This window comes from Rhineura floridana, chromosome 1 (genome assembly GCF_030035675.1).
Source record: "Rhineura floridana isolate rRhiFlo1 chromosome 1, rRhiFlo1.hap2, whole genome shotgun sequence".
Taxonomy (NCBI): domain Eukaryota; kingdom Metazoa; phylum Chordata; class Lepidosauria; order Squamata; family Rhineuridae; genus Rhineura; species Rhineura floridana.
Genome location: NC_084480.1, coordinates 32,940,126 through 32,967,984, shown reverse-complemented (window position 1 = coordinate 32,967,984; position 27,859 = coordinate 32,940,126). Strand labels below are relative to the sequence as shown.

Sequence of the window (27,859 nt, the reverse complement as noted above, 5' to 3'; positions counted from 1 at the left end):
TTAGCAATTTTTTTTAAAAAACCGTTATGTTTGTTAATGCAGTATTTAATGCAGAGCTTGTAAGGGACTCTACCAAAATCCGAAGGCACGATTTAAGCCCAGCGGAAAAGTAGCGACCCGAAGGCAACTGATCATCAGCGCATCAGCAGGATGACATGGGGAGTTGCGGCTTAATAGCCTGTAGGACGCCAGTGCCATGGCCAAGCCCCATTTACTTGACATCATTCTCGAGAGAACTTGCTTTTTTAAAATGCCAATCTGCCCATGATTGCTGATCACATTTATTTTAGCTACTTCCCATTAACCCAGTCCTGGATCGGGACGAAATCGAGAACGGCGGCTTAACAAAAGATTGATTCGGATTCGCTTGCAGAGTTGGAAAGCGGAACTCACAGGACTCTCTCACGCAGCCCGATCCTATGTAGGTGATCACTGGAAAGAACAAGTTCCAAGCGAATGCGCACTGAGCGCAGCCTGGGAAACGGGAGGCGACTTTACCCTGCTGAGGAGGATTCTGTCTTAAAAGGCATGTGGATCGCACCTTTGTTCTGATGAGACGACCCTTTTCCTCTCCCCTTCGCTTCCCTCCCCCGCCCCAGCTTTCAACACTGCAAGGCATTCCCACTCCTCCCAAAGCCTAAAGGAAAAACGGAAGTCGCCAAGAAAAACAACAAACACGGATCGCCACGTCCCCTCCAGCCGGAGTCTCCCCTGCAGCATTTTCCAACGCTCTTGACAGCAGACCCTGATGAATAACAGCCATCCTTCACTTGCTAAGCAAAAGGCAAGCCCCCTTATCTTCCTCTCTCCCTCCCCCCGGTAAAACAAAACAGATCGCTTAATCATAAAGAGGAGACGTTGGCGCATAATATAGAGAGAGCCACATGCGTGCGCGAGTCTGTGTGCTCGCTGTAGGTTCTTGTTACCTGGGGGTGGGGGGGACGGAGCAGCCTGACTGGGGTCCCCCACATTTCTCCCCTCGGGGGGGAAAGGAAAGAGCCATCCGCTTATGACGGGGGCAGGAATCGCGGTCTTGACACCGAGCGTGCACAACCACGCGCGCTTCACCTTTAGGAGAAGCGCTCTGGGAGCGCTTGGCCCTGAAAGGCGGCCGGCAGATAGCGGAAGGAGTGCCTCGCTGCAGTCCTCACGCCCTTACCCCGGCAAGAAGCTCCACTGACCCCCGTGAGTCTTACTTCTTGAGTAGACACGGCGAGGACGCTTTCACTCCCCGCGCTCCTTCAAGCGATACTTTCCGAAGCGGCCCGGAGAGTTAAGCCTGGCTCGACCAGCTACTGGAAAAGTTTCGGCGCATCGGCTCAGAAGAAAGCAGCTGGCTTTGTTGTTTTGTCCCCTTGTTTCAGATCTTACAGGAGGAGGAGAAAAGTGTATTTATTGGATTATCACTGCAAAGCTCAGAAACTGAAATTTATACGCTGGTGGTTAATACGTGCAATAAAATATCACATCCCACCTCGTCGCACGGCTCTACCTGCTAGCCGCGTAATATTTTACAGTATTTCAGGTATTTAGCAGCTAATTTGTAAATACGTCCGGTATATATATTTCTGTTATTATGTGTTATATATCTAAAAGAGGGCACTTTGATCAGTCTTAATTATTTTATTGTTTCTCTATACCAAACCTTTATGTAGTGAAATAGTCCTGAAGAAAGATATAATCATTCTACATACGGCTTTTTTATTTCACATAATACTTAAGGAGAGAAAATTAAAAAGATCAAAAGGGGGAGGGGGAGTCCCATAAAGAATTTGACATGAATTTCAAAGACCACGCTAAAAAAAAAAAAAAAGAACAAGCAAACAAAAAACCCTTCCCCACCCTTCATTCTTTCTTTGGGATCAATGCACCGCTACATTCTCCTGGACAAGAACTATCTACCCCCCAACCATCCATCCATCCATCCAGTGGGGGCTTGCAGGGTAGAACTGCCCCGCGTGGATCGCGCCCCATAAAACCTGCAAGCGAAAGAAAGCAAAACAGGCCAACCAACCCCCCATCCACACACACACACCGCAAACCAGGACATGAAAAAGTGGCAAGTCTTCGGATAATAAATAATAAATTACTTTTATAATTTTTGCAATGCGAGAGCAAAACAAACAAAAAAGTATTTCCCCCTCTTTATTTCCAGCAAAAGAGAGAACGTGAGAGAGAAACCCAGTCCATTAAAAAAAAAAAAAACATTCTTAAAAAAACTTTTTTTTTTTAGCCAAGAACTATACACATCTTTGGGGAAAGGAAGGGGAATGTTACTGAACGGATGCCAGTCAAAAACACAGCCCCAAGAGACGGTTTCCATGTGTGGCCGAAGAGAGGTATACCTTGTTGCGAATGAAGATTTAAATTGGGATGTTATTTTTTAAAAATAAAAATAAAAAACCCACTCCCTCCTTTAAATTAATAATTAAAATAAGTCTCTGGAGAGAAGATGGATTTCCACAGAACCCCCACCCCACCCCTGAAAAGAAAGAAAGGGGAGAAGAGAGGGGAAAGCTACAGTACATGCTATTGGGGAGAGAGAGAGACCCAGACGTTCCCACAACCTCCTTGTTGCAAAAAGTCAACTGGGAAAAAACATCAACAACAGAGAAATTCCAAACCGCTTGCTGCTCCACCTTCTGAATGGCTCGTTCTTCTGTCGTGAAGGGGGGTGGGAGGGAGAGAGGAGCGATTGTCCTTTGTTGATCTTGGGAAACACAACCTATCAGAGTTCCTTTTTAAAGATATATAGATAGATATTATTTTGTTGGGGGGGGGGTTGGCAAGGGAGAAGGCCAGTATAGGAAGAGCACCATTCGAGTTGGGGCGGTCACACTAGGCGTTTTCTGGGTGATGTGCAGTCACTGAACGATGCCATTTGGGAAAGGATAGAGATCCTAAGGTCCAAGTCCTCTACGTTTCACAAACGTCTTTTTTTAAAAAAATCCTTCTTGATCTTCCTACGATCTTTTTGGGGGGTTAGAGTATTATTATTTTTAAAAAGAAAGCATTTTCATTTGCTTTTAATGAGTATTATTCTAGTAAGATCCCATGATTGTCTTCACAGTGTTGCTACCTTATCATTGCAAAACAAAACAAAACAAAACAAAAAACAAAACGAACAAACGAGACTCCCCAGACAGTGCATGGAGTTTTTCTTTGCTTTAGGTTCATGAACACAGTTGTATTTAAATACTTTTCTTCTTTTCTTTACTTTTCTATTTTTTTTCTCAAGTACCCCAACGTGACAGCTTTCCCACTCTCTCCAGCAGGGGGCGAAAAGATTCAAGGACCACACCATCGTAAGGACTGTTCCTCATGCCTCAATAGGACTGGCTACCATGCTGTTAGGTGTATCCGGGAGTTGAGAGGACATGGATGCTACCTCACTTCCGGTTGAATTGGAACCTGGGCCTCCTTCTGAAAAATTAACCTGCCAAACATTTTTTTGGAAGGAGAGAAAAAAGAAAAAGTTTACAAAAACAAAAAAAGGAAATGGAAATATGTTTCTCTGGCTTTCAAACTATTATTGCACTCATTGTAAATTGCTCAGGGTAGAGACTTTATAGAGAGAACTATGTACTTTGCGATATTATTATATATATATAAATGCTATGATAGTAATTCATGTAGTATCACTATTTCATATTCTGCCTATTTTAATACGAGTTTACAATTTCTATTTTTGTAGCCACAGAGGGAGAATGGAAATACAAAGCTTATCTGCAGAAATTCATATGAAGCTTTGCATTCAGTATATATCTTCCATCCCAGTGTTACCAGGATAGTTCATTACTATCTCAGAGTAGATTTGTGAACATTTCAAATGGTATATTTATCATTTGGAAAATAACACATTGCTAACCAATTAGTTCTGAAATTGAAAAATGGATGGAATATTGAAAGTTGGACAAATACCACACTTATAAAATCAAGGAATTTAAGATTATGCTAAGGTAGGTCAATATGATTATTCCCATACTTCAGACAGAGACTGAGGCAGAGAGAACTGTGGATTGAAATAGGTGAACCTTCACCAACCTTCTGGTGTCCTCCAGATGTTGTTGGACTCCAACTCCCATCAGACCCAGTCATCATGGTCAGGGATGATGGGAGATGTAGTTCAACATCAGGAGGGCACCAGGTTAGGGAAGGCTGCCTTAGGATATGTACAGTGCTATACATGCTTACTGAGAAGTAAGCCACACTTGGTTCAGTGAGATTTTCTCCCAGGTGTTAGTATGTAAGGTCGCAGAACTAATAAGTTCAGACCTGAGGTGAAATTTAAAGCAGGATTTTTTATTTCATTTTTATTTAATGCCCATAACCACCACTCTTATAGAATCATAGAGTTGGAAGGGGCCTATAAGGCCATCCAGTCCAACCTCCTGCTCAATGCAGGAATCCAAATTAAAGCATATTAATCATTATACTACATAAAACCTCACTATATTATATTACAGCTGATAGTACTGATCACATATTCGGAACAGTGAACAAGCAGCCTGAAGCTAGTTGAACAGATTACAATATTTATGTAATCTTTGGTAAATGTAGTCCTCCCCCCCCCCTGTAATTTTCTGCTTACACTTTTATCGGCTCTGTTTGAAATACTGGCCTCTCAACTTAGATCAGAATTAAGAAAATACTCATTTAAGAGGAAATCAATTGAAGGCATTTGCTCCAATCAAAGCAAAAATAATATGTATGTATGGAAGCAGATTTCTCCATGAAGATGAACGCCAGTAAAGTGTATTCATGGTTAAAAGCCACACACTCTAGCAAAATGTTCATGCTCCAAATCAAGCAGAGGAAGGAACAAGATCCCATAAGTCTCCATATTAGCTAGCAGGGCTGACAACAAAGAGCTTTTTTCTGGTATCTTAGACAGCCACTGCATGTCAGAGGAGACAACCCAGGGCTAGCTGCTACACTAACCAGGAGTTTTGACTCATTGTAAGGCAGTTTCCTATCCATATGCTCAGTGCTGTGAAGGGGGTTTCTATATGAAGGCAGTAGCACAGTGTTGATCAACTGTTTAGTCAAAAGAGCTGGGGGTGCTTTTAATCCACTCCTCTGATGCAAATCCATTACACCTGACACAGGAATGTTGCTACATCCCAAAAAGACTAGGAAACAGGCCCATGACACAGATTTGCTAAGATTTGCATACATTCATACACACACACACACACACACACACACACGTGTGCAAATTTAAGCTAAATTTCAGAGGAAAATCTGCCTTGCAAGTGCTGTATGTGTGTGGATTCTTGGCCACCCCCTAACAAACCAACAGGTGATCAGTATTGTGATGACTCAGCTCAAAAGTGAGCTCCCAGGTTAGGGATATGCTAAATATATGCTCTTTTCTTCTTTATCTCTATAGCTAAGAGCTGAGGGAGATTTTTATTCTCTGAACCATGAAACAGGAAGTCTTCTGTGACTCACAGTTATCTAGATCAGGCCAGGGCCAATGAAAACTACTCCAAAAATGCAGTCATACATGTGCTTACCTGAGAGTAAGTCCCTTTGACATCAAAAGGGCTTACTTCTGAGTAAACACAATTTGGATTTCACAAGAAAAAAGGTTAATCTATAATGCATCACTTGGAGATATAAATATGGAAAAAGGCAGCATTAAATAATTCTAAAGAAGTCAAAGTGTGCCTTTTCTAAATTGCATTTCCTGAACCTCATAAAGGAAAGGAAGAATACAAACATAATGTATATACACCAACTAACTAACTAGTGGGATAAGTCAGTGCGGTGTAGTGGTCAGAGAGTCAGACTAGGACCTGAGAGACCAGGGTTCAAATACTGACTCATTCATTAAGCTCACTGGGGTGACCTTGGGCCAGTCACTGTCTCTCACAGTGTTGCTGTGAGGATAAAATGGGAAGAGGAAAATCATGTATGCCACCTTGAGCTCCTTGGAGGAAAGGTGGGACATATAATAAAAATAATTTATTTATAAAAAATGTTTGTATTCTGCTGTTCATAAAAATATCAAAGCAGTTAAATAATAATAGCTAAGAGTGACATCATCTGTTGCAATTTTGCTGCACAGAATGTGCTTTTGTGCATGAACATATGAATATCATATGTGAATCTACACATATGAGTGTCATATGTGTATGTTTCTGTGTACATCCAGTGTACAACCTCTGGTAAAGGAAGCTGTAACCAAGTCATATCTTTCCAGCATTCAGCAAATAAATATCACATATTCAAGATTGTCCAATATTACAATACAAGACTTGTAATTACACAAAGGAGAGTGATGTCAAGTAATGGCTATGGCTGTAATCCTACCTGAAAGTAGGCATCACTGGAAACAGTGGGATTTACTTCTGAGTAAACGTGCATAGCATTGCACTATAAGAGACTTGAGTTGTAAACCAGACATCCCCAGTTCCAATAAGACCTCTGCCACCAATTCTCTAAGGGCAATGAGTCATCAGCCACTCTTTCTCAGCTTGAGGACCACATCAATAAAAGGGGATGATACTGACCAACCTTGCAGAGTTGTCGTAAGGATTACTGAGAAATGCTGTGATAACACATAGGAGTCACATATAAATGCTAAGTACTATTACAGGCTTCACATATTTTTCTAAAGACAAGTGGTTTTTGTGCAAGAAAATGGTAGCATATTAAGTGGCCCACCAGGCAGCTTGTTATGAAATGTACTGTGCTTGGTTACAAGTACCCAAGAGCAAAACACCAGCTCTGATGGGCACAGATCTATATTATTCAAATACATAGAAGTAGCAACCAGGGGAGGTCTGGACACTTTGTTCTATGTTTTTAAAGAGACAAGCCAGAAATTATACATGGATGCATCTCTCACAACTGATGCAGACACTTCTAAGTGCATGTGATGTATATGTCTGCACTGTAGGCAAACAAATGATTGGTGAGAAACCAATATAGTAAAGATAGATTGGAAATGCCATTAAAATTAATGGACTGGAGCCTAACTTTTTGCGTCTTCATCTTCCATGAGCACAACTCTCTTTCCATGAACAGAAGCTTCTTCTGTTCATGAAGCAAAAATGTTAGGATCCCAGCCAGTATATTTGCTTCTAGGTCAGCATCAGTCTGGACAACTCTCTGTTTTCAAATAAAAATTATTTCAACTTAATCCCTTGATTCAAAGTGAAATTTGAAATTGAATCCCACTGATGCTAGTAGAATGCAGGGCTAAGAAATACAGCAAAAAAGGAAGCTGCCTTATGCTGAGTCAGACCATTCATCCATCTAGCTCAATATTATCCACAATGGTTCTCCAGCCCTATCTGGACTGTCTGTGTGCAAAGCAGATGCTTTGCCATTGAGCTACCATCTTATATGCTTTAGTATTATAGACCAATGCTGGGACCGCAATCCTTTTTTCAAAGGAATAAGCCCTATTAGATTCTATGGGGCTTCTTTCCAAGAAAACCAGCATACCAGTTTAAATCCAAGTAACCCTTTGGGTTAAACTCAGCAATTGATTGTGGCCTGGTTGAGTTGCTACTGAGAAATTGGCTAATCTTCTTTTGGTCATGGCTTTCCACATATTAAAGGGAATCCAGAATAATTAAATTTAATATGGACTTTCTTCCTGGGTGCTTGCTCACAGTGTGGTGAGCACTTGCTCATTATTTTGGGTGTGTTGCAATGGATTGAGACTTTGCACTCCAATGGAAAGCACATTGCTTAGATGTAAACCCTATTAAACTTAATAGAATGCTCTGGCCCAGAGTCCTGTTTGCCCACTCACACAGGGCTCCTTTAAGAATGGGATTACCTATATATTCAAATCGAGTAGGAGGCTCTATGCATGCATATCCTTTGTGCATGTATAGGCATCCCCTCTGCTCAATGAAAGCAGGTGGAACCATCCCTCTGCCCATGAGGAATCACTAAATCTGAGAAAATGGATAAATAAGAAACATGTTTTTTCCCATTTCCCCCACTGGTTTAAACTACAAAATCCTGCTGATAAGAATTACAGATTCAAACTGCCCTCTATTCTCTTAAAAACAGGCTGCAATCTACCTCCTATTAAACTTCAGCAAGCCAATAGCCCCCAATGGGAATTGAAGTTAAATGACTGTATCACTGGAGCGTGAGGATCGGGGTTAGTCTAACACATTTCCATTCTCTAAGCAGCTGTGCTATGCAATCCAAAAGGAATGTTCCACAATCCCTTGGAACACTGCAGCTGCTCACATTCTGAGAATCGTGTCCCAGAATCCTCTGCAACATTGCAAGGGATTCTGGGGTTTACTTTACTGAACACACACTCCTTGCTGGGCACCCCTGATAATGTTCCTACCCCCAAAGCAACTGTTTGTGCAATGCATGGCTCTTGATAAGGCTCACTATAAGTAAGAATAAGATGTTAGACTTTATATTAAGGCACTGCATGTGGGTACAATATGCCTCCTGACTTCAGTTCCTTTAGCAGATTCCTGTCAAAAATAATTTCAAATGTAATTTTCTTCCCACCCTTGGCTTTTACTCATATTTGTCATGCTGACATAATTTTTTCACACTGTATCATGTCCTAGAATCTTCCATTGTGTCTCCCTAGACTCATTTTCTCCGACAAAATCTCCTATATTGTTAAAAGCTGCATTGAATGGTCTGAAGCATGATAATTCTGCCCACACCCAGAATAAAGCAGCAAAACTAAATAGCCCCTACCCTGAAAGAGGATGAAGTAGCCTATCCTAAATGGCAGATTAATTGAAAGCACATTAATGATTACTGAGCTTATAATATTTTTACCACCATTTGTATTTTCTGCTTCCAGTACAACAAAATCTGGGGATGTCTAAATGTATTTACTCAGAAGTAAGTTCCCCTGAATTCAATAATGCTGAGGCTGCAATCCTATGCACACCAAATGAAGTTCTGACATAAATTTTGACACAATAATTCTTAATGGAATTGTTTTTGGCATTTTTCTCCTAGAAGAATTAAAGCTTTCATTTTTTTTAAAAAAAGGAGGAGTTTGCAACATGCATCTTCCAAAACAAAACTTTATCCTGTTATATTTTTGGGAGACATTTTTTGCACCCAGTCATTAGATGTTCTACCATTGCTACTATGAAGATTAATCACTGAAAAACCATTCATAACATACCTTATTATTTTTAAGATCTGGTTTTAACACACTTAGGCCAGGAAATTGAGTTAAGGTTGAACTTCTGTCCTTAAATCACCTGGTTGGGCTTAAGTATTGCAGATGATATGGTCCCATATGAGCTGCCAAATGATGTAGGCATAAGGAAGTGAGTTAAGAACAGAATTGATTGGTAAATTCCTGTTGGCTTTTTGGAGAAAGCCAGCCCATTTATACTATGCAACTGTTGCATGAAATTATATAACCACATTTTTACACCATGAAGATAAAATAAAAGCATTTATTGATCAATGGATGTTTAGAAGTATATTCTTCTTATGGCACAAAAAAATTGCAGATAATTGGACTAAAGAATACATTTGAACAAACTGTGCTAAAGGCTAACAATACAATATACAGTACAAAAGTAATCCATGTAAATATGAAACGTGTATATAGGAGGAAACGAGGGGCTAATATTTATAGTATTTAATAAAAGTGTACATGTTTAGAAGGATGTGTTTGTTTAAAACACTGTTGCCCTCTGGACAATATTGCCAATAACTTTTTAGATTTATTAGACTCTCACCACCCTATTTAAACCACATGCCCACTACTAGTATCAATTTAGTCTCACATTTAGGATCAAAACTAACTTGGTGACAACTTGGAAAGACTGATTTAAAATATTCTTAAGCAGTTTAGGGATGCAAGGCATAAGCTTGGATTATAACATTGTGGTTAGATTGTTGGATTTGGTTATGGGAAACCTGTCTTTAAATTCCTGCTTGGTCATAAAGGTCAAACCAGGGGTGGACAGGAAGTGTTTTCATGCATTATTACAACTCAACCTAACCAAAACATTAGATTAAGAAAGCACTGCGTGTATTGTGAGAAAGAAGTTGCAGCCCACCACACAGATAGATTGCTTGAATCCCACATACATCAGTGGAATTCAGGTGTCCTAATTGTGTGCACGATGGCAGCTAAGCCTTATAAAGCAGTCTGGAAAGTCTACAAATAAGGTTAGGAATCATTAGGACCAATTCACCCTATAGTTTTTAATTAAATCAATCTGCACAATTGTGTCTAAGAATAAAATAGCAATTTTGGAAGGGAAAACCATTCTTTTATTATTATTATTATTATTGTTGTTGTTGTTGTTGTTATTGTTATTATGCTAATGCATGCATCTATCACAGTACAGGCCATCTTAAAAGAGATATTCCGTCTTCTGCGCATGTGAGAGAAGATGAAATGCCTCTTCAATGGTGAGGCCTGCTGTCTGCATTAAAATGAATTAATGTTTAGTGGCCTCTCTCCCAATGGCTAGGAATACCTTCTAGTATGTACAATGTATTCCATGTTTGTTGATTAACTGTTCATTTTTCTGTATATCTTGAAAAATAAAATAAAAGATAATTATTTCTTAAAAAGACAAAAAAAGGTGGGTTTGGGAGGAGATTTCTAATGGCCCAGTCTAGCCAGCTAATAAATAATAACAGCCACAACAATTGCACGTTTCTAATTTTGAAATGATCCAAGCCTAGTAAGTATGTAGATCCCCAGTATGTATGTATACTGCTTAGCCACTTTTTACATAGCAAGCAGCTCTGTGCTTTCGGATTATTGTAAAACTGTTATGCAGACTGGCAATTGAGACAATCCTAGACAGTTGCCATCCATTGCTTGTGCATAGCTTTCCTTCCAATGAGCATGGTGCCATGCTGTGCATGTGAAGGCTCTCCACAATGCATAGGGACAATCTATGGATACTTCTACCCCCGCCAATCCTAAAACTGTAATCCTAACCTCACTTACCTGAGAGTAAGCCCCAATCCAATGGGATTTACTTCTGAGCAGACATGGTTAGGATTGCCGCCTACCACAAAGGTGGAAAAGTATGGGGAGACGTGAATTGATCTCCAGGTATTTTAAGGTCTGGATACCAGAGAAGGAGGGGAGGTTAAGCAGAGATGCATAACGTTTGAGGCAGTAATAAGGAGGAGCATCGCGCTGGGCTTTGTACACACAGTGGGGCCATTCATTGCAGCCGGGAAGTGGCACTTACGAGTTGCTGAAAAGCCGGTTGATCTATGTCACTCTGCAAGGCGAAGTCGCTCAGGACTTTCCAGGGCGGTTGGTAACTCTGCACCTCCACTGGGTTGGCCTGCAAGCCCCCGTCGTGTCTCTCCGGACTAGCCGCCACCATGGGAGTGCCCGTCATCCCTTGGATGTTCTGTAAACAAGGCGGGGAGAGGCTGTGAATGGCCGCGCTTCAGAAACCGCGATTGTCTAGCAGCACCCAGAGTCAATAAACTCCTTCCCTGGCTTATCAAACGCTCGACTTTATTGACTTTGTTAATCTGCCTTTCGCGGAATTTTGTGTTATTTTTCTTTAAAAAAACAACAACCTCTCTTTGCCGAGTCGATCGGGGCGGGAAGGAGATTAGGATCCACTTCCAGTCCTGATCAACGATATATATATAAATATATATAAATACATATACACATATACATACATACATATACATATACATATACATATACACATACACATATATGCATGTCTACTCAGACGTAAGCCCCTGTTATTTCAATGGAGGTTTCTCCCAGGAAAGTGCGTATGGGACTACAGACTGACATTATAGGCTGCTTCTCTTACTTGGGAGTAAATGCCAGGGAACTTAGATAGAGTGTAGGACGATCTCCTGCTTTTATGGTCAGGATCTTTTTCTTGTCCTATACCCAAACAATCCGGCAAAGAAGCCCGCTGACCCTAAACGCCTTTTACTTCGACCTTGACAACGCCTTTTACTTCAGCCCGATCCTAACTCACATCCCACTTTCTCCGCCAGGAAGGCTGTAGTCTCTGCACAACCCTCTTTGAAAAGATTTATCCAGAAGGAAGTGCCAGAGGATCGGGGCCTTGGCATCATTCAGTGAGGTGGCTCCAGGATAGATAGATAGATAGATAGATAGATAGATAGATAGATAGATAGATAGATAGATAGATAGATAGATAGATAGATAGATAGATAGATAGATAGATAGATAGATAGATAGATAGATAGATAGATAGATATTGAAAGGAGAGGTTACTGGTAAAGTAACCAACAACCCCCTCCCCTCTGGCGCCGGCAAAGTTTCCACTGAGTTAAGTGGCTCTTGTGTACTGGGAACTTTAAAGGTAATTATAGTGTAAAACATAGTGACTCAAACGTAAATCAGCAGCTTGATGGACTTCAAGGATCACAACGTAGGTGGGATTCTGCCCCCCCCCACACACACACTTCTGCTCACATTTACCCAGGATTACGTTCCACTGATTGAAAGGAGAGTTACTTTCAAGTACGGGCGCCTACTAGGATCGCGGCCTTAAATCCTCAGCGCCCTTAACTCGGATGAATAGGCCATTCACAAGGGAAAGGTTGCAGTCAAATTAGGGGGCAGCACAAGCCTAACCATGTCTACTCAGAAGCAAGCACAGTTGAGTTCAATGGGGCCTACTCTCAGGTACATGGGGTTAAGGATCCCAGCCTTTCTGTGCATAGTTCGGAGTGGGGAGACACACTCCGGCTTTTTTCTCCCCGTGGCAAGCTCTAAGAAAGCAACCAGAGAAGGTTAGCCCAGTCGCTTGACAACGATGCTGAACTGGACCTTGCTTCGGAATAAGCCCCAAGGGCCTTGAGAGGCATTTACTTCTAAGTTAACATGCCTAGGCTCGGTCTGTAGGCACCATTGATCCCCTGAGTTGAGGTACCCGCGTGAACGGCCCGCAATCATGCTCCGGGATTCCTAGGCCAGTTGAACCGCATTCGGACTGAAGCCACTTTCGTTCCACTGACTTCCGTAGGACACAACGGGATTCGGTCCTCTTACTTCCAATTAACTCGATTGTAGCTTATATAGAATCTCCAGTGGACTCGACCCATATTTCCCTAGCATCAACGGGACGCTAAACTGGTCTCAAATAAATTGTCCAAGAAAATGTGATCCCGAGCCAAAGAATCCCTATAATGAATGTTTGCTCACTGTTTCTTGGCTAACCACCACTATTATTTGTGACGGGGGAGGGGAGGAAATAAACCCTGCAGGTATTTTAAAGGGTTTCTGTCCAATATAACTTCCTAAGTCTGAGCAACTTCATGTATTTCTAATTGGGGTTTAATACATTCCACCGCGGTAAAACACAACTCTTTCCATTTCCACTTCACTAACTAGGCAGCCTTTTTTTAAAAAAAAGTCTACAAGGGAATGGATGGGCCAAATGGCTCATTTGTTATACTCATCTTCCATACAGCTCTGTGGTATCCTATTAGGAAGATTTCTGGCTGCTATAAAAGCTCTAGCTCACAAGATTTGAAAACCCGATCCTAAGTTTGTTTACTCACGGGTAACTCCCATTCTGCCTAGTGAGACTTGCTCCTCAGCTACGCTGCAACCCTAGCCCCACTGAATGTAATAGGACTTGCTTCTGAGTAGGATTGTGTTGTAGATCTGCATAAGATTCCAGCCTTAGATGAGTATTTGGCTGAAATCTGGTCTTAGGGACAGATTCATCAAGGCAGCCTACGTGGAAATAAAGCCAAATGAACCAGTAGTTATTACTCATTTCTTATGAGTAAACAGGTATAGGATCAGGCTGCACAACTTTCACATCTAGAAGCAAAAGGTGCCATAAGTAAACAGGCCAATCCTATTTGGCCTTATGGCTGCAATCCTAACCTACCTGAGAATAAGCCACATTCAGTTCAACAGGGTCTACTTCTAAGTAGATAGGAACATGGAATGTAAGCAGCATGAACCAGGGAAAGTTAGAAATTGTCAAGCAAGAAATGGAATGTATCAATATTATAACACCATAAGTCCTAATCGACTTGAAGGCACATAACAAGAAGATATGGTTAGGATTGCGCTGCAAGTCTGGGCGAGTTCCAATGGGGAACACTCCCAAGTATGCTTTCACAGCCTTCAATGCATATGAGGCCTGGTGAACTTTAAGTGGGATTTACTTTCAAGTGAGTATCTATAGGATTCTACAGTTAAGTTCTATTGATGCCAAAAGGTCTTGCAACTCTTTTTAAAATGTGCTTGCCAGCTCTCAATATTAGCTAGAACTAGCATCCCTTCCATCTATGATTTCAGTATTCTTATTAGAATCGGTTTACATCCAGCTAGTCAGTCACTCTTAATTCTGGAAAGAAAATCAAAAGCCTTTTTAAAAAAAGGATCCACTCCACCCCAATTACAGTTATATATCTTGAAAAAAATAGGAATTGTAACCCACTGACTAATTACAGTTTTGCGGAATTGTTCTAGAGTATGTGTGGAGTGCAGCATCAATGTGCTTTTTTGTTAAAAAAAAAAAGTTCAGGCTGCTGTAGAGTGTTGTGGGATTTCTCCCAGATAATCAAGATCATTTATTTTCCAACAAATAAATAAATGTACACAACCAAGAGTTTACAGACCACTCCCATAAACCCTGCAAACTATAACACACATACACACCCAAAAAAACCCACACACTTCCCTCTAGGAGTAGCCACGCCCACACTGGACTGCTCGGCTTTTAATAGCTACTTCATAGGCCAGGATCCATAGAATCATAGCATAGTAGAGTTGGAAGGGGCCTGTAAGGTCATCAAGTCCAATCCCCTGCTCAATGCAGGAATCCAAATCAAAGCATTCCTGACAGATGGCTTTCCAGCTGCCTCTTGAATGCCTCCAGTGTCAGAGAACCCACTACACCTCTCTAGGTAATTGGTTCCATTGTTGTATGGCTCTAACAGTTAGGAAGTTTTTCCTGATGTCCAGTCAAAATCTGGCTTCCTGCAACTTGAGCCCATTATTCCGTGTCCTGCACTCTGGGATGATTGAGAAGAGATCCGGGCCCTCCTCTATGTGACAACCTTTCATGTACTTGAAGGGTGCTATCATATCTCCCATATCTCTTCACCCAACAGGTAAAGCATTCCATTACCACCGTTTCCTTGCCATACCAGCTGTGGAAGGCACAGGAAGGCAAAAACATTCTATTTGTCTTTCCACTGGGTTTAGAGAGCACAGTTAACTGGTGTCCTTGGCATTGTTTATAAAGCACACACAAAGCAAACAACGAAAAACAAAACAAAACATAAAGGCACCAGAACCCCCGAGCCAGACCGACTAACGAAGAGATCTACTCATTCAAAGAAAAGCCTCACCCGACGAACCGCTTGTTCAGGAACGGGCGCCCCCTAAGGGCCGGGAGGAAGCATCGGCCGCCACTTACCGTCTTGTCGTTGGGCTGCTGCTGCTGGAGCTGTTTCATCATGATGCTCCTCTTTTTGTCCTTGCAGCGCTTGTTTTGAAACCAGACCCGGATGACCCTGGGGCTGAGTCCCGTCATTTCCACCAGTTGCTCTTTCATGAGGGCATCGGGCCTGGGGTTGGCAGCGTAGCAGGTCCTCAAGGTGTGGAGCTGTTTCTCGTTGAGGACGGTTCGGACGCGGGTGGTCTTCTCTGGCTGTTTATGGACGTGCGGCCTGAGAGCGGGCTGCCTGGCAGATATAGGTTCTGCTGTGGGAGCGGGGAGGAGAAAGGAACAGGAACCCTGTAAGTGGCGGGGGGGGGACGAGGAGACACGCCCTCCCACACACCCTTACAACTTCTTCGCCCCCCCCATAGCGATCACCAGGACCTCGGTGCCTGTCCACCTTTCTTTACGAATCAACGGGGAATGCCATTCAGGAGCACCACGGGTGAAAAATTGTTGGAGCCGGGGGCACAGAAGGAGCAAAGTATATTTCCAGATGGCGACATATACTAAGTGGGGGGGCAAGCTCCTTGGCTGGGAGGGCGCTTGCCCCCCTTGCCACCACCCTTGATGCCATGTAGTCTCCTCAGCATCCGCGATGGACGCTCCTCTCCTGCAAACCCCTCCTCAAAGCCCACCTTTTGTCGGCCGCCTTAATCCTCCACGTGCCCAGCTGTAACTCACACCCCCTGTCTCTCTGTGTCCCCCAGTTATCTATTGTGGAAGGGAAGCTCCTCGCGGGCAGAGACCTGCCGATGGATTGATTGCTGTCCAAGGTGCCGATCCATGGCGCTTCAAGAGTTGGCGACCTTTAGGACCCGCAAGACTTCGGCGCTCGGTGGGCAAATCCCCCCGTTCGGGTTGAGGTCAGTGGGGAAAAAAAACACTTGCCCTGAAGTTTCGGTGGGACTGGATTGCTGAAATCCTAAACGTGCTCGGAGGAAGGAAATTCAGGAGCTGATTTTCCACGGCGATGTGTTGAGGATGGGGGGAGGGCAGGAAGGAAGTACTCATAGAATTTGGGGGCGCCATTTCACGTTTCATGATGAATGATCACAAGGGCTTTGGAGCACGGGAATGGGGGGGGAGATGGAGGCTCTTATCAATCCCTCCCTCCCTCGAACTAGAATCCTAAGCTCAAAGGGATCAAATGGCCATCTAGATCACCACCTGCCCTGAGCCATCTGCCCAGTCCGGGTTAATATATACAATAATGCAGGTCAAAGTATGCCACAGTAAACAATCGAATCGCCTCAGTCGAAATCTCTCCCCCACTCCTGTTTATCTATTGCTGTTAGCACTTTATGATTCTCCTCCAGTCGCTGCCACCATTACACTCCACATCTCCCCGCTTTTCACAACATTCCCCAGTGTAGCTGCATAAAAGCCTGCTTCAGCTGCCTGATCCTATGCATGTTTACCTGGAAATAAGCCTCGCTCTAGTCGACAGAGCTAACTCGCTTCGAAATGGACACAGAATTGCAGCCTAAAATGTGGGACAATTGATTTTTACATTGAATTTTAAACTTAGAAACAGGTGTGTGGGTGTGTGGGTGTGTGTGTGTGCGTGCGTGCGTGCGTGCGTGCGTGCGTGGATGGATGGATGGATGGATAAGGAAAGAAGTGGGCTAGCTTATCCGTTTATAGTTTGAAAATGGGTTCGTAGTGCTATAAAAATTAGAGCAAAAATAAATGAAAATGTTTTAACCACTTCTCCTTTAAAAAAAGAGAGCAAAAGAAGCTGCCTTATACTGAATCAGACTATTAGTCTATCTAGCTCAGTACTGCCTACACTGACAGGCAGTGGCTCTTCAGGATTTCACAAAAGAGGCTCCCAAGCTTACCTGGAGATGCCTGATATTGAATCTGGGACCTTCACATGCAAGGCAGATGGTCTACTAGTGAGCTACAGCCCTTCCCTTAATACAAATGACATGCTTAAGGCTGCAATGTTATGAACACATGGTGAGCATCACTGAAGACAGTAAAACATGCTTCCAAGGAAACATGCAAAGGGATTTCTCTGTAAAACTCTTTTCGGAAGGAAGGGTGTAATCCTGGTTACTCAGCAGTAAGTAAGTCCCTCATTGGTCAATGGAACTTACTCCCAAGTAAGTGCATAATAGATTGCAACCTGAACTACTTCTGTGGAAGAAAAGTTCAGCAGGGGACTGCTTGCCAAGTAAATGTGTCAAGGAAAATGTAATACAGCAATCTTTAAGTGTGCTTTTTTTTAAGTAAGTGCCACTGAAATTAGTAGAACCTGCTTCTGAACATTCCTATACTATAAAATAATTTCTACCCCTTCTATTTGCCTCATTATCAGGCACTCAAGGCATTGGCAACAGATTATTGTTAATAATAGCAAGAATAATACAAGGTACAAAAACAGCAACCACATATCAAACAAAATACCTGAGATAATATTTTTAGAAGGTGGGAACAGGGGTTTGTATTCTTACATATTAACCAGATTTGGGATGGGGGGGGGATGATCTGATACCCTCTCTGTGTTCCAAATACTCCTCCCCATCCACTCATTTCCTCCTTCAATCTGCTATATCTAGTATAGAAAGGGGGGGATCTAGAAGTAGAATTTCAGATTTGGAGACTCAAGAGGTATAAATACACTATAGTCCTATTGGTTATCCCTACAAAGCACTTAGAATGAAATCCCTTTGAAATCAATGGGACTTGCTTCCAAGTAAAACACATTTAGAATTAAGGGTCCAACTGTGATGCTTCAACCTCTTATTAAAAACCAAGTAAAGACTACCCTGGGTTAAGAGAATTGTGAATGGCACTGTGAACAGTGTTCTTGCTGCCCCCACTTCATTGGTAGGGGAGGAAAAGGAGAAACAGAAAGAATAGCCGAAAAGGCTTAAAAGTTACAAGCCCTTGATGAGGAATTCTCTGTTTTGTTTACTTGAAGCCTAGACAGGGCGCGGAGTGGGACTGAAACAGCTCAAGTAAAAAAGAATAGTAATAAAAGAGTCAACTAAGGCCAGCTCATGGGCTGACTCTCAAGTTTTCAGCTTGAAATTCTCACCCAAATCACAGAAAGCTTCAGGAGGAGAAGGCCAAATCCCTTTGAAGGCCAATTACTGAAGATTAGCTTGTTGGCAGTTTTAAATTACAGCTTGAAATGCTTGCCTATAGTTATTAGCCTCTCTCTCTTTTTTGGAAACAGATTCTCCCTCCACACTGACATCCCCCCCCCCATTTTGTTCAAAATGCGCCTGGTAGGGAAGCATCTAATGTAAATGGATGGCAGAAAGGTGATGCCTCATCTGGATAGGGGAACATTCTGCTGCCTCTCTGCTCTCCCTCCCCCTTTTCCTTTCCTGCTTTCCACATGGGCCCACGCCAGCCCACCCCACCCCATTTAGAAATGTCCTGAGAAAATATCCTATGTGGAACAGGATCCTAGGCATCTTTCCTCTAAAGAAACTCTCTCTGTCTAACACCTAAGCATACAAAGGGCTGCCTCCTTAAAAGCCCTTAACATCTGAATCAATTGTGCCCCCTGCATAGGTTCCTAGTAATGCAAGGTACACAGCCATGGTCAACATGTGCTTCTGTCTTCTCATTCCTCCCCCTTCGGAAATATTGATATGACTACTATACAGGGGTACAGTTGTCTGGGGTCATGGAGGGTTGCAGACAGATAAGAAGACACACAAAACATGTGTGAATGTTTCTGCTTATATATTATGCCATCAGGTATATTTTAAATATATTACTTCTCTGGCAATTCAGTCAACAGTGAATGCATACTATTCTACATGCCTTCTGGACTATAGCAGACTTCTGATCAATTTCAAGCAAAGCAAAGGAAGATTGGACCCCACATATCTCCCATAAAACTCTGTTTCTGGATCCTAAGCACACTAACAACACAGTCCTTCTTACTCAGAAATAAATCCCACTGATTTCAATAAGGCCCACTCTCATATACATGGTTATTGGACCACTGCTTAACAATATGATCCCAAGCATGTTTACTCAGTTCATTGGGACTAAGGATGCAATCCTATACACAGTTATCTGGTAGCAAGCCCCATTGGGACTTATTCCTAAGTAAGTACATAGTAGTGCCGCCTTATGGTGCCATCCTACACATGTCTACTCAGAAACAATTCCCATGGGATTCAGTGGGACTTAGTTTAGAATATACATGTAGAGGATTGTGCTATTACTGTCAAAGAAGGGGTTTAGGGCTACAGCCTTAAGCCAATTCACCCATCAGCTTTTGTTCATATGCCTTAACAACACTGAATCTATTACCTTGGACCTAAAGACATGTGCTCCATTGATTTCAGCAGAACATATTTCTAAGATTGCTATCCTATGCATATTTACTTGGAAGTGTGTTGCATTAAAATCAGCAGAACCCTTTGGGGTAAACATTGATAAACCTGAACTGCACATCAGGGTTTAGGGATCAGGGTGTTAGCTTGTTTGACCAATGGATGTTTAGAAGAGTAGACATTTTGTGTATTTTGGCAGAGATCCTAGGCACAAGGAGAAAGTATGTTTCATTGAAATCCACTGAGTTTCCCTGAAATCCTTTGAACCAACTTAGAATCATAGAATAGTAGAGTTGGAAGGGCCTATAAGGCATCAGGTCCAACCCCCAGGTGAGTGTTGATGTGAATTGATGGCTTTGATCCAAAGGAAGTTAAGGACTTGAATGCTGCAATCCTCAATGTACTTACAAAAGAGAAAAATCCCACTGGACTCAGAGGCACTTAAATCCTAAGGAAATTATGCCACAAGACTCCCATTTACTTGAGAGGAAGTCCCATTGCACTGTGTGGAATTTAGTTTCCAGTAAACATTCTCAGGATTGGCTGTACATCCTATTCATTTCAATGGAAAGAATTCAAGAAGAATATCAAGCAACTCATCTCTGCCAAAGCTACCTACCTGGTTTGGGCTGCTTCCCCAAGCAAAGGGTGTGATCCAGAGAAAGTTAAGCAAACTTCCATCTGGATTTCAGTGAAGTGCTCTTAACTCTGCTGCTGAAATGTGCTGTGCTTACACTAGTGCAATCCTATACATGTCTACTCAGAAGTAAGTTTCCCTAAATTCAGCAGGGTGTATTCCTAGGTAAGTGGGTGCAGGATTATAGCCATACACCCCTAAAGATTTGCAGCAGCAGCATCTCATGTGATTACTCGGAAGTAAGTTTTACTCCCGAGTAAGTGTTTACAGGACAGCAGGCTTTGATCATCTGCTCTGTGTGTGTTTATATGTTTCCTTGATATTTTGCCATCGTAACCACAGGGATCTCGTCTTTCTTTCTCCATTTTCTCCCAGCCTTTCTGATCTCTGCAGTAAATCAACCTCTGCAAAGGGATAAAGCTGGTATCAAACTGAACCTAAGGCCGGGCATATCTAGGGGGCATTATTAGCCACTGATGGCCAAGCAACAGCAGAAGCGCTTGCAAAAGGAGAGAAAATAGATACATAGAACAAAGGCCCAGAGGGACCTCCCCCCCCTCTCCGCGAGTCTCTCCCTATGGGCCCAGGAAGTACCTGCCATCTGCAGCGGCCTGGCGGGGTGCAGGGGGCTGAGGGGGTCCCCCGCGCCGAGGCTGGCCCTTTCCACCACGTCGTGGTCCGCTCGGCAGAAGAGGCCGTCCTCCCGGAGCGCGAACTCGTCCCCAGGGATGAGCTGGCGGCTGCAGGCCACGCAGCGAAAGCACTCGATGTGGTATACTTTGGAGCGGGCCCGCATCACGAAGTCGTTCTTGCTGAAGCCGATGTTGCACTTGGCGCACTTGATGCCGTATAACCTGAGCCCAGGCCCCGCCGAGAAGGGGGAGAGGAGGAAAAAGAACGGGGGAGGGGGGGAGAGGAGGAAAAAGAACGGGGGAGGGGGGAACCGTTGGGGAGAGGGAGAGAGAGAAAGAGAGAAGAAAAGATTTCACTCCGGGCGCCCCTTCGAATCAACCCATTCAGACGTCCGTTCCTTCCTGCCTGCCTTCGCTCGGCTCCGCGTTCTAGCCTCCCGGAAGCCCCTCAGTCCAACATGCCTTCGGTTTAACCGGCCTGTCTGGCATATTTGCTACGACCCTTTGGAAAACCAGAAGCTCGGAAAGCTCGGACCAGACTAAATTCGGTTACTGACCACGCTCGAATCGAGTTGTTTTAGAAATCGGACCGTGGGCACATTCAGACCGTACATCAGCGAGGAAGGGAGGTTTTTTAAAAATAGAAATAAATCCATAAATAGCTTGCCGACATACATTTGGCTTTTTGGGGGGAGGGTCTCTTATTTCTGTTATTTTTCGGGGTCTCTCTTGGATCGGAGTGGGGGGAGAGAAAATCTGCCCTATACACTGGATTATGGAAACAGCGGTGACAGAAACTCCATTGCTGCCCTTTCCGAACAAGTTTAGCAAAGCGAACGGCTGGACGGAATAGCGAGGAATGTCAGCCCACTGCAAGCTGCAATTCAACCCACCTTTCTGCCAGGGAGTTCACCCCGTTGAGTTCAGCGGAGCTTACTTCAGGGTAAACATCTCTAGGATTGCAATAAAAGGAGTATTTCTTGACTTTTTTTTTTTTTAAAGAAATTAAAAGAAGCAACATCCCGATCCGAGGCACTGGCTTTAAAGCAAATCCCACCAAGTTCAACTCAACTCCCTCCCTTTTAAAGCAGGCTTTCAAAGACTCCAGGCTTTTAGATAAGACAGCTACTGTGTCCGGTCACACTAGGCGCTCGCAAAGCGAGAATCCATATCCCCAAGGAGAAATGGGCAACTTTCCCTTATATATATAGTGAAAATATATAGAGTGAAATATATTAAGTGAAATATGTAGTGTTTTGGGAAGGGGGGCATCCTGACACTGGGGGAATCTTTTTCTGGAGGGGGCCTGTTTTAGCGGGAAACGATTGTGGACTAAAACCCCAATCCAAGAACCAAACCCCCGTGCCTCTAAAGACCGCTCATCACGGAAGAGAAGGTGTCTGAACGTCACACTTTAGAAAAAAAACAAACACCCAAAGAAACTCAGGACTGACCGCTTAGAAATCCTAAGGTGAGTAAGTGAGCTGTGAATCGTGGCCACAACTATTCTAGGCCCGCTGGTCTCGCAGTGATCTGAGGCAAAAAGTTTGGCCTGCCTTGGGAGTCCTCACTGCCCAGGGCACCCCTCCGTCTGTTTCCTTGGGTGTAAGTCAAGTTCAAGGGGACGCTCTCCCAAATCGGTCGGAATGCATAGAAGTTTCCCAGCTTTCGGCAGAGATGAAACTTTCGGTCGACACAGATGCATGTCAGCGCATAAAACCGCCGTCCTAAAGGTTTTATCCGGATGGCCCCAGCAGCTGTTTTATCACGCCTTCCCCGTTTTCTGATAAACAATTTTAGCTGCAATTCCCGATGGGGAGTAGTCTTATTGAAATCACACGTGTGTGTGTGTGTGTGTGTGTGTGTGTGTGTGTGTGTGTGTGTGTGTGTGTGTGTGTGTGTGTGTGTGTGTGTTCAGAACACACAGAAATGATGCATGTACATTTTCCTTAGAAAGCAACAGGGCTACAGCAGGAATGGAACGGAGCAAGCCTATGCATGTCTACTCAGAAGTAAGCCCCATTGAGTTCGATGGGACTTACTTCCAGGGAAACGTGTGCAGGATTGCAGGCGATGGGAGCGCGCCTTCTGCTCTAGAATCATCCACGACAAATCTGCAGGGAGATATCAGGAGCGCTAAAGCTCAGGCAGACCAAGAATGGTCTCCTGGTTGTAAAATTCATGGATTCTAGACATGCCGCTCTCAGTATGATGCTGCGGTTTTGCCTAGGCTTCATCCTGGACCCAGATGGACACATACAATCATATACATATATTGTCGATGGGCACCCCGCCCCTTCGTAAAAATGGATACAGAGACGGGACATAAACGTCTAGTTTTAAAAGCCCGCCTGTAAGCGCTTCTTTGTTAGTATCTTAGGCCAAATAACCACGCTCCCCTTGAACTCGCTCTTTTCTCAGGTAAGAACAGGAGGGTAAATTAACTAGCGCACACGCCAAAAGGAACAGCGTTTCTTTGGGGCCAATGCAAATAAGTCCTATCTGAAATACACAGAACCAGCAAGGCCGAGATCCCGGAGCCCATTGACTTACACCAGAACAAGCTCTGTTGCAAACCGAGAGGGTTTGCCTCCAAGTCAATGCAATCCTCAACGCCAAGTCAGTGGCGCTGATATCCGAGTAAAGCAATGGTGACAAATAGGGGGTTGCAAGGATCAGCGCCTCAACAAAAAGATGAGTCGAGGAGCGCCAGCGTTCGTTTGAAAATGGGATATTTTGACACAAATGGGATCACGGTGATCTTTCACAATGTTTTCTCTTCCTAGCACTTGATTCTATGGGGAGTGGGGGAAGGGAATCAGCTTTGCTAAGGCAGAAGGGATTCCTCCTCTAAACCGAACGCTGGAAACACTCCGATCTGTTGGACAAAGGCCGGCTCAAAGCAAGGAGGAACTCCTTCTCCACCGGTTGCCAGACTTTCCGAGGGGGAAGAGGGTTTTCATTCCTTTTCTTTCCCTTCCAAGAACCCTCTTCCCGTCGGAGGAATTAACACTGCCACCCCTGTTTCCTCAACAAGCAAGTCCGGTGGATTTCAGCAGGGTTGACCTCCAAGTAGTAATCTGTGCGCTGGGAACCTCGGATATTCAACAGGATCCTCCGAGTTAAGTAAAACGTTTCTGCCCAAAAAGTGAGGGGTGGGAGGAGTCTGAACACAAGCTAGTGGAAAGTTATCTCGCCGCTGCATTGCCAAGGGCCCTTGCGCAGGAGAATTTCCAGATGGATTCTCTCCCCCACCTCCTCACACGAGCTTAGGGTTACCCAACCTTTGCCTCGTCTGCAAAGATCAAAAATACAGGAAAGGGAGACAGTAGCCCAGCGCCATCTAAGTCATCCCCCACCCCCAAAAAGCTGCTGAATAATAACAACAAATGAGCCCCTTTCCCTCCCCCCTCCCCCCTTGTAAGGTTTCCTTATAATGTCAGCAGTAGCCAACTATGTCAATTTCTTTTTTAACAGCTCCCAGGTTTTCAGTCTAGGAAGGAAGCCGCTCCATTATCTAAATGTACCGATTGCTCGCCAACAGATGAGGGGCAATTTGATCTCTTCTGTCCAATTCATCAAGGCAGATAAGATAAGAAAGGAGAGGCAGCTCGAGCGCGCCGAAAGGGTTAATATTTAAAAGATTAAATGTCGTGTTTGGGGGGTGGAGTGTTTTTGTTTTCCAAAGCCCCATATTTGAAGAAACCTCCCTTCATCCAGAAAACAGGACGATTAATTATTATCACTGCTAATTATCACCATCGCGACCACATTTGTTTACCATCCTTCCTCGGGGTTGGCGGGGAGGGGGGCAACCCATTTCTCCCGATCTCTTACTGATTTCTAAAGAGGTGGGAGAGGACCTGTTTTAACTGAGCCAGTGTTATTTTCCAGTTATTAATGTGTGTGTGTATGTATATATATTATATATCGTACACACAGCCATGCAGCTGTGGAGCAACCAGGCCCAAAAGCCATCAGTTAATTTCAATTAGGGTGATAGATATTAGTTAGAGTTAAACGGAGGAGGGAGTGGCGGGGGGCACTTCGATTGAAAAAAGACGATTTGGTCCAGCTAAACGGCAACTCACTGTAGCCGACACTCCCCTCCCCAAAACTATGTGCCACATTTCCACGAGTTTAAATAGGACACTCACACCTTGATGTCAAACACATCTGCTCGAAACTAAGTACCACTAATTTTAACAGTCCGGGGGGGGGGCACCCAGCTTCTAAGAAGTTTACCTGGAGGCAAGATCAGTGGATTGCTGAGCAATTTCCTTGCAGGTCTCTTGAAAGAATACATCTGAATAGGACCCTGATCCTGTATACCTTTCCTTGAAAGAAAGTCTAGCCGACGATGGAACCCATTTTTCAATCCACTGCAGATCCGCACCCTAGGATACTATTATTAATACATTTGCTCAGAACTGTCAGCCCAGATCTGCTTAGATAAAAAGCTGAAATTCTATTTATTTATTTATTGCGGGGGGGGGAGAGATTTACCTCCCTACTATTATGTATGTATTGTGCAATTACCATTTATTTCAATTGAGCTTTCATGCCATCCTATTTAGCTCTCCACTGAACTCAGTAGGGCTTAACACTAAAGGATCTCTTCCTCTCACTCACTCACTCAGAGTGTGTGTGTGTGTGTGTGTGTGTGTGTGTGTGTGTGTGTGTGTGTGTGTGTGTGTGTGTGTGTGTGTGTGTGTGTGTGTGTGTGTGTGTGTGTACACATCTCTAAATAATCTAAATCCTGAACGCATTTTCTTGGCACTAACGGAACAGAAACTTACCTCCAGGTAAACGTGTTTAGGAGATTGCGGTTTCATTTCTTTTAGGAAAAAAAAAGTTTTTTTTAAAAAAAATGACTCTCCCAAACCTATACAGATAAAAAATAAACAAAACAAGCCTTAACTAGAACAGTCTCGCCTTCTTTTAGTGTAACTACGACGCGATGGAACGGGCGAAGAAGAGAAAAAAGGTTTGCTTCGTACCTGATATAGTCTCTCTTACAGTAGGTTTTCCCATCCCTAACAAAGCACGTACAAGTCTCGTCCAAATACTGATTACATTCCGCGCACTTCAAACAGGCCGCGTGCCATTCCAAATCCGGCGAAACTCTCAGAATATACTGATCGTGGATTTGATTGCCGCAACCGACGCATAGGGAAATCAGCCGTTTTTCTGAAAGGCAAATAATAAAAGACATGATTGACTAACCGTTTGCTCTCCTACAGCGATAAACACACTTTATTAGTGTCGATCACCCGCGTAGGGCTGCTACTCTTTGGGAGCGAGTTGTTGCTGCTGCTGCTGTTGGTGGTGTTGCTTTATATGGGGGGGGGAGGGATCGCAGAGAGTGTGCGAGAGACAGAGTAGCATTTTAGGATGGTAACTGGAATGTGTGCCATCAGAGGCTTCCCTCATTTAGAAAGGAGGCGGAACGCAAATTCAAATGCAGACTGGCATAACCTAGAACGTGCACATTTTACACACCTTCCACGCAATCAAAACACCCCCGTTTGACAATTGGTTCGGGGGGGGGCCGAAATGCATGTATGCGTGTGCGATGTCATTAATTTTGTATCTCAAGATTCTTAACAGGGAAAAAGAGCTGGGAAACAGCACGCGCCTGTGACTGTTTGCCTTTTACGAGCTAGATAGAACTGGCAAGGTTTGCTTTGTAAATTTCATTTATTTTGCCAGTTTCATTCTCTCTTTTGCCAAAACCCGATACACCTCTGTAGCGTAGGAGTTCTGGTAAATACCGACCTAGAGCGGTGGAGAGCAGCTGGCGCCTCAATCCGAAGCGCTATTTACTTAGGAGGGAATCCCACTGAGCTCAAGATCCCATTGATTTCAAAATCAGCGCCCTTCTTTCATAGGCAAAGGGTAGCAACCCACACTTCTCAGGTTAAGTGACTGCCGCGACTGCTATGGGAGCATGAACGGATTCATTTACAACTCCCGCCGTCCCAACATTGCGATGCCCTAATACGTTTACGGGAAATTCAACCCCATTCGGTCCCCCCCCCGCAAATATTTTCAGGATTTTAGCACAGGAGCGGTCGCCCTGAACGAGAGATCTATCCCCGTCACTGACGCCCGATCCCCGTCTCTGTCATCCACCCCCCAACTCCTTCTTCACATTCTCGCTTGTTCCTCTTCTACTTTTAAGCAAGAAGCTCTTCAGAGCAACCAAGAACGCTACGACGGCTCCGGCTTCGCTCAAGCCGAGCCGGCAGCACGCAATGGCTGCCTCCTCCGTCGCTCTCGCCTACCACCGCTTGAAGCGCGTGTTGCCATTCGCGCTACTTAATAAGAACGAAGAACATCTTCCTTACTTTTCGGTGGGTCTCCCATATCTCCCATATCTGTAAGAGGGTATAATGTCCACAGTGAAATGGTGCACGGTTGCGACGGAGCTTCGCCAAGGTAAAAAAAAGCTGTTGCTTCTTTTAAGTGGGAGATGCTGTCAAAAGGAGGGGAGACTGGCAGCTTGATCTGTAGCTCTGAGGATCAGTCCAAGAAGCTGGGATTAGTTTGTTCCTTTATTACTATGACGACGACGACGACGACGATTCTTTCAAAAGAAAAACGTGAGGGGGAAAAGTAACACCCCCCACACCGGCATAGGCAAAGTCAGTATCAGGAAGCAAGCGGCAGAGGCTCTGCACTATGCGGGACTCAGGGCGCAGCGGCCACCAGCCTCTTCCTTATCTCTTACTCAAACTTCTCTGCTCCAACTCAGCTCGATCGCCATTGGTCGACGTAGGCCGCGGGGACGTCAAACCTGCTCGCCTCTGATTGGCCGGAGGGAACACAGAAGCAGCTGTTCTGATTATCATATTTCAG

At 43.9% G+C, this 27,859-nt stretch overlaps 1 protein-coding gene and 1 long non-coding RNA gene across 5 annotated transcripts; one reads left to right on the top strand and one right to left on the bottom strand.

The window, feature by feature from the left end:
- The first annotated feature begins 141 nt into the window (after window positions 1–141).
- LOC133380422 (uncharacterized) lies at window positions 142–3,583 on the top strand. Its single transcript, XR_009761442.1, has 3 exons — window positions 142–1,525; window positions 2,234–2,339; window positions 3,273–3,583. It is a non-coding gene; the product is annotated as an uncharacterized LOC133380422 (long non-coding RNA).
- On the bottom strand, window positions 1,682–27,859 carry ISL1 (ISL LIM homeobox 1). 4 transcript variants are annotated; one of them, XR_009761438.1, is made up of 7 exons: window positions 27,349–27,851; window positions 25,999–26,188; window positions 20,961–21,220; window positions 15,396–15,682; window positions 11,193–11,360; window positions 9,143–9,264; window positions 3,349–3,436 (listed from the first exon to the last, which is right to left on the bottom strand). XR_009761438.1 is itself a non-coding variant. In XM_061617621.1 (6 exons), the coding sequence occupies exons 1-6, from the start codon at window positions 27,374–27,376 to the stop codon at window positions 3,320–3,322; spliced, it is 1,050 nt and encodes a 349-aa protein (XP_061473605.1). In that variant the 5' UTR covers window positions 27,377–27,845; the 3' UTR covers window positions 1,682–3,319. The 4 variants fall into 4 exon arrangements, 3 of the variants coding, with proteins under 3 accessions (XP_061473605.1, XP_061473615.1, XP_061473628.1); XM_061617621.1 differs by lacking the exon at window positions 9,143–9,264 and having other exon boundaries at window positions 1,682–3,436; window positions 27,349–27,845; XM_061617631.1 differs by lacking the exon at window positions 9,143–9,264 and having other exon boundaries at window positions 1,682–3,436; window positions 15,396–15,679; window positions 27,349–27,845.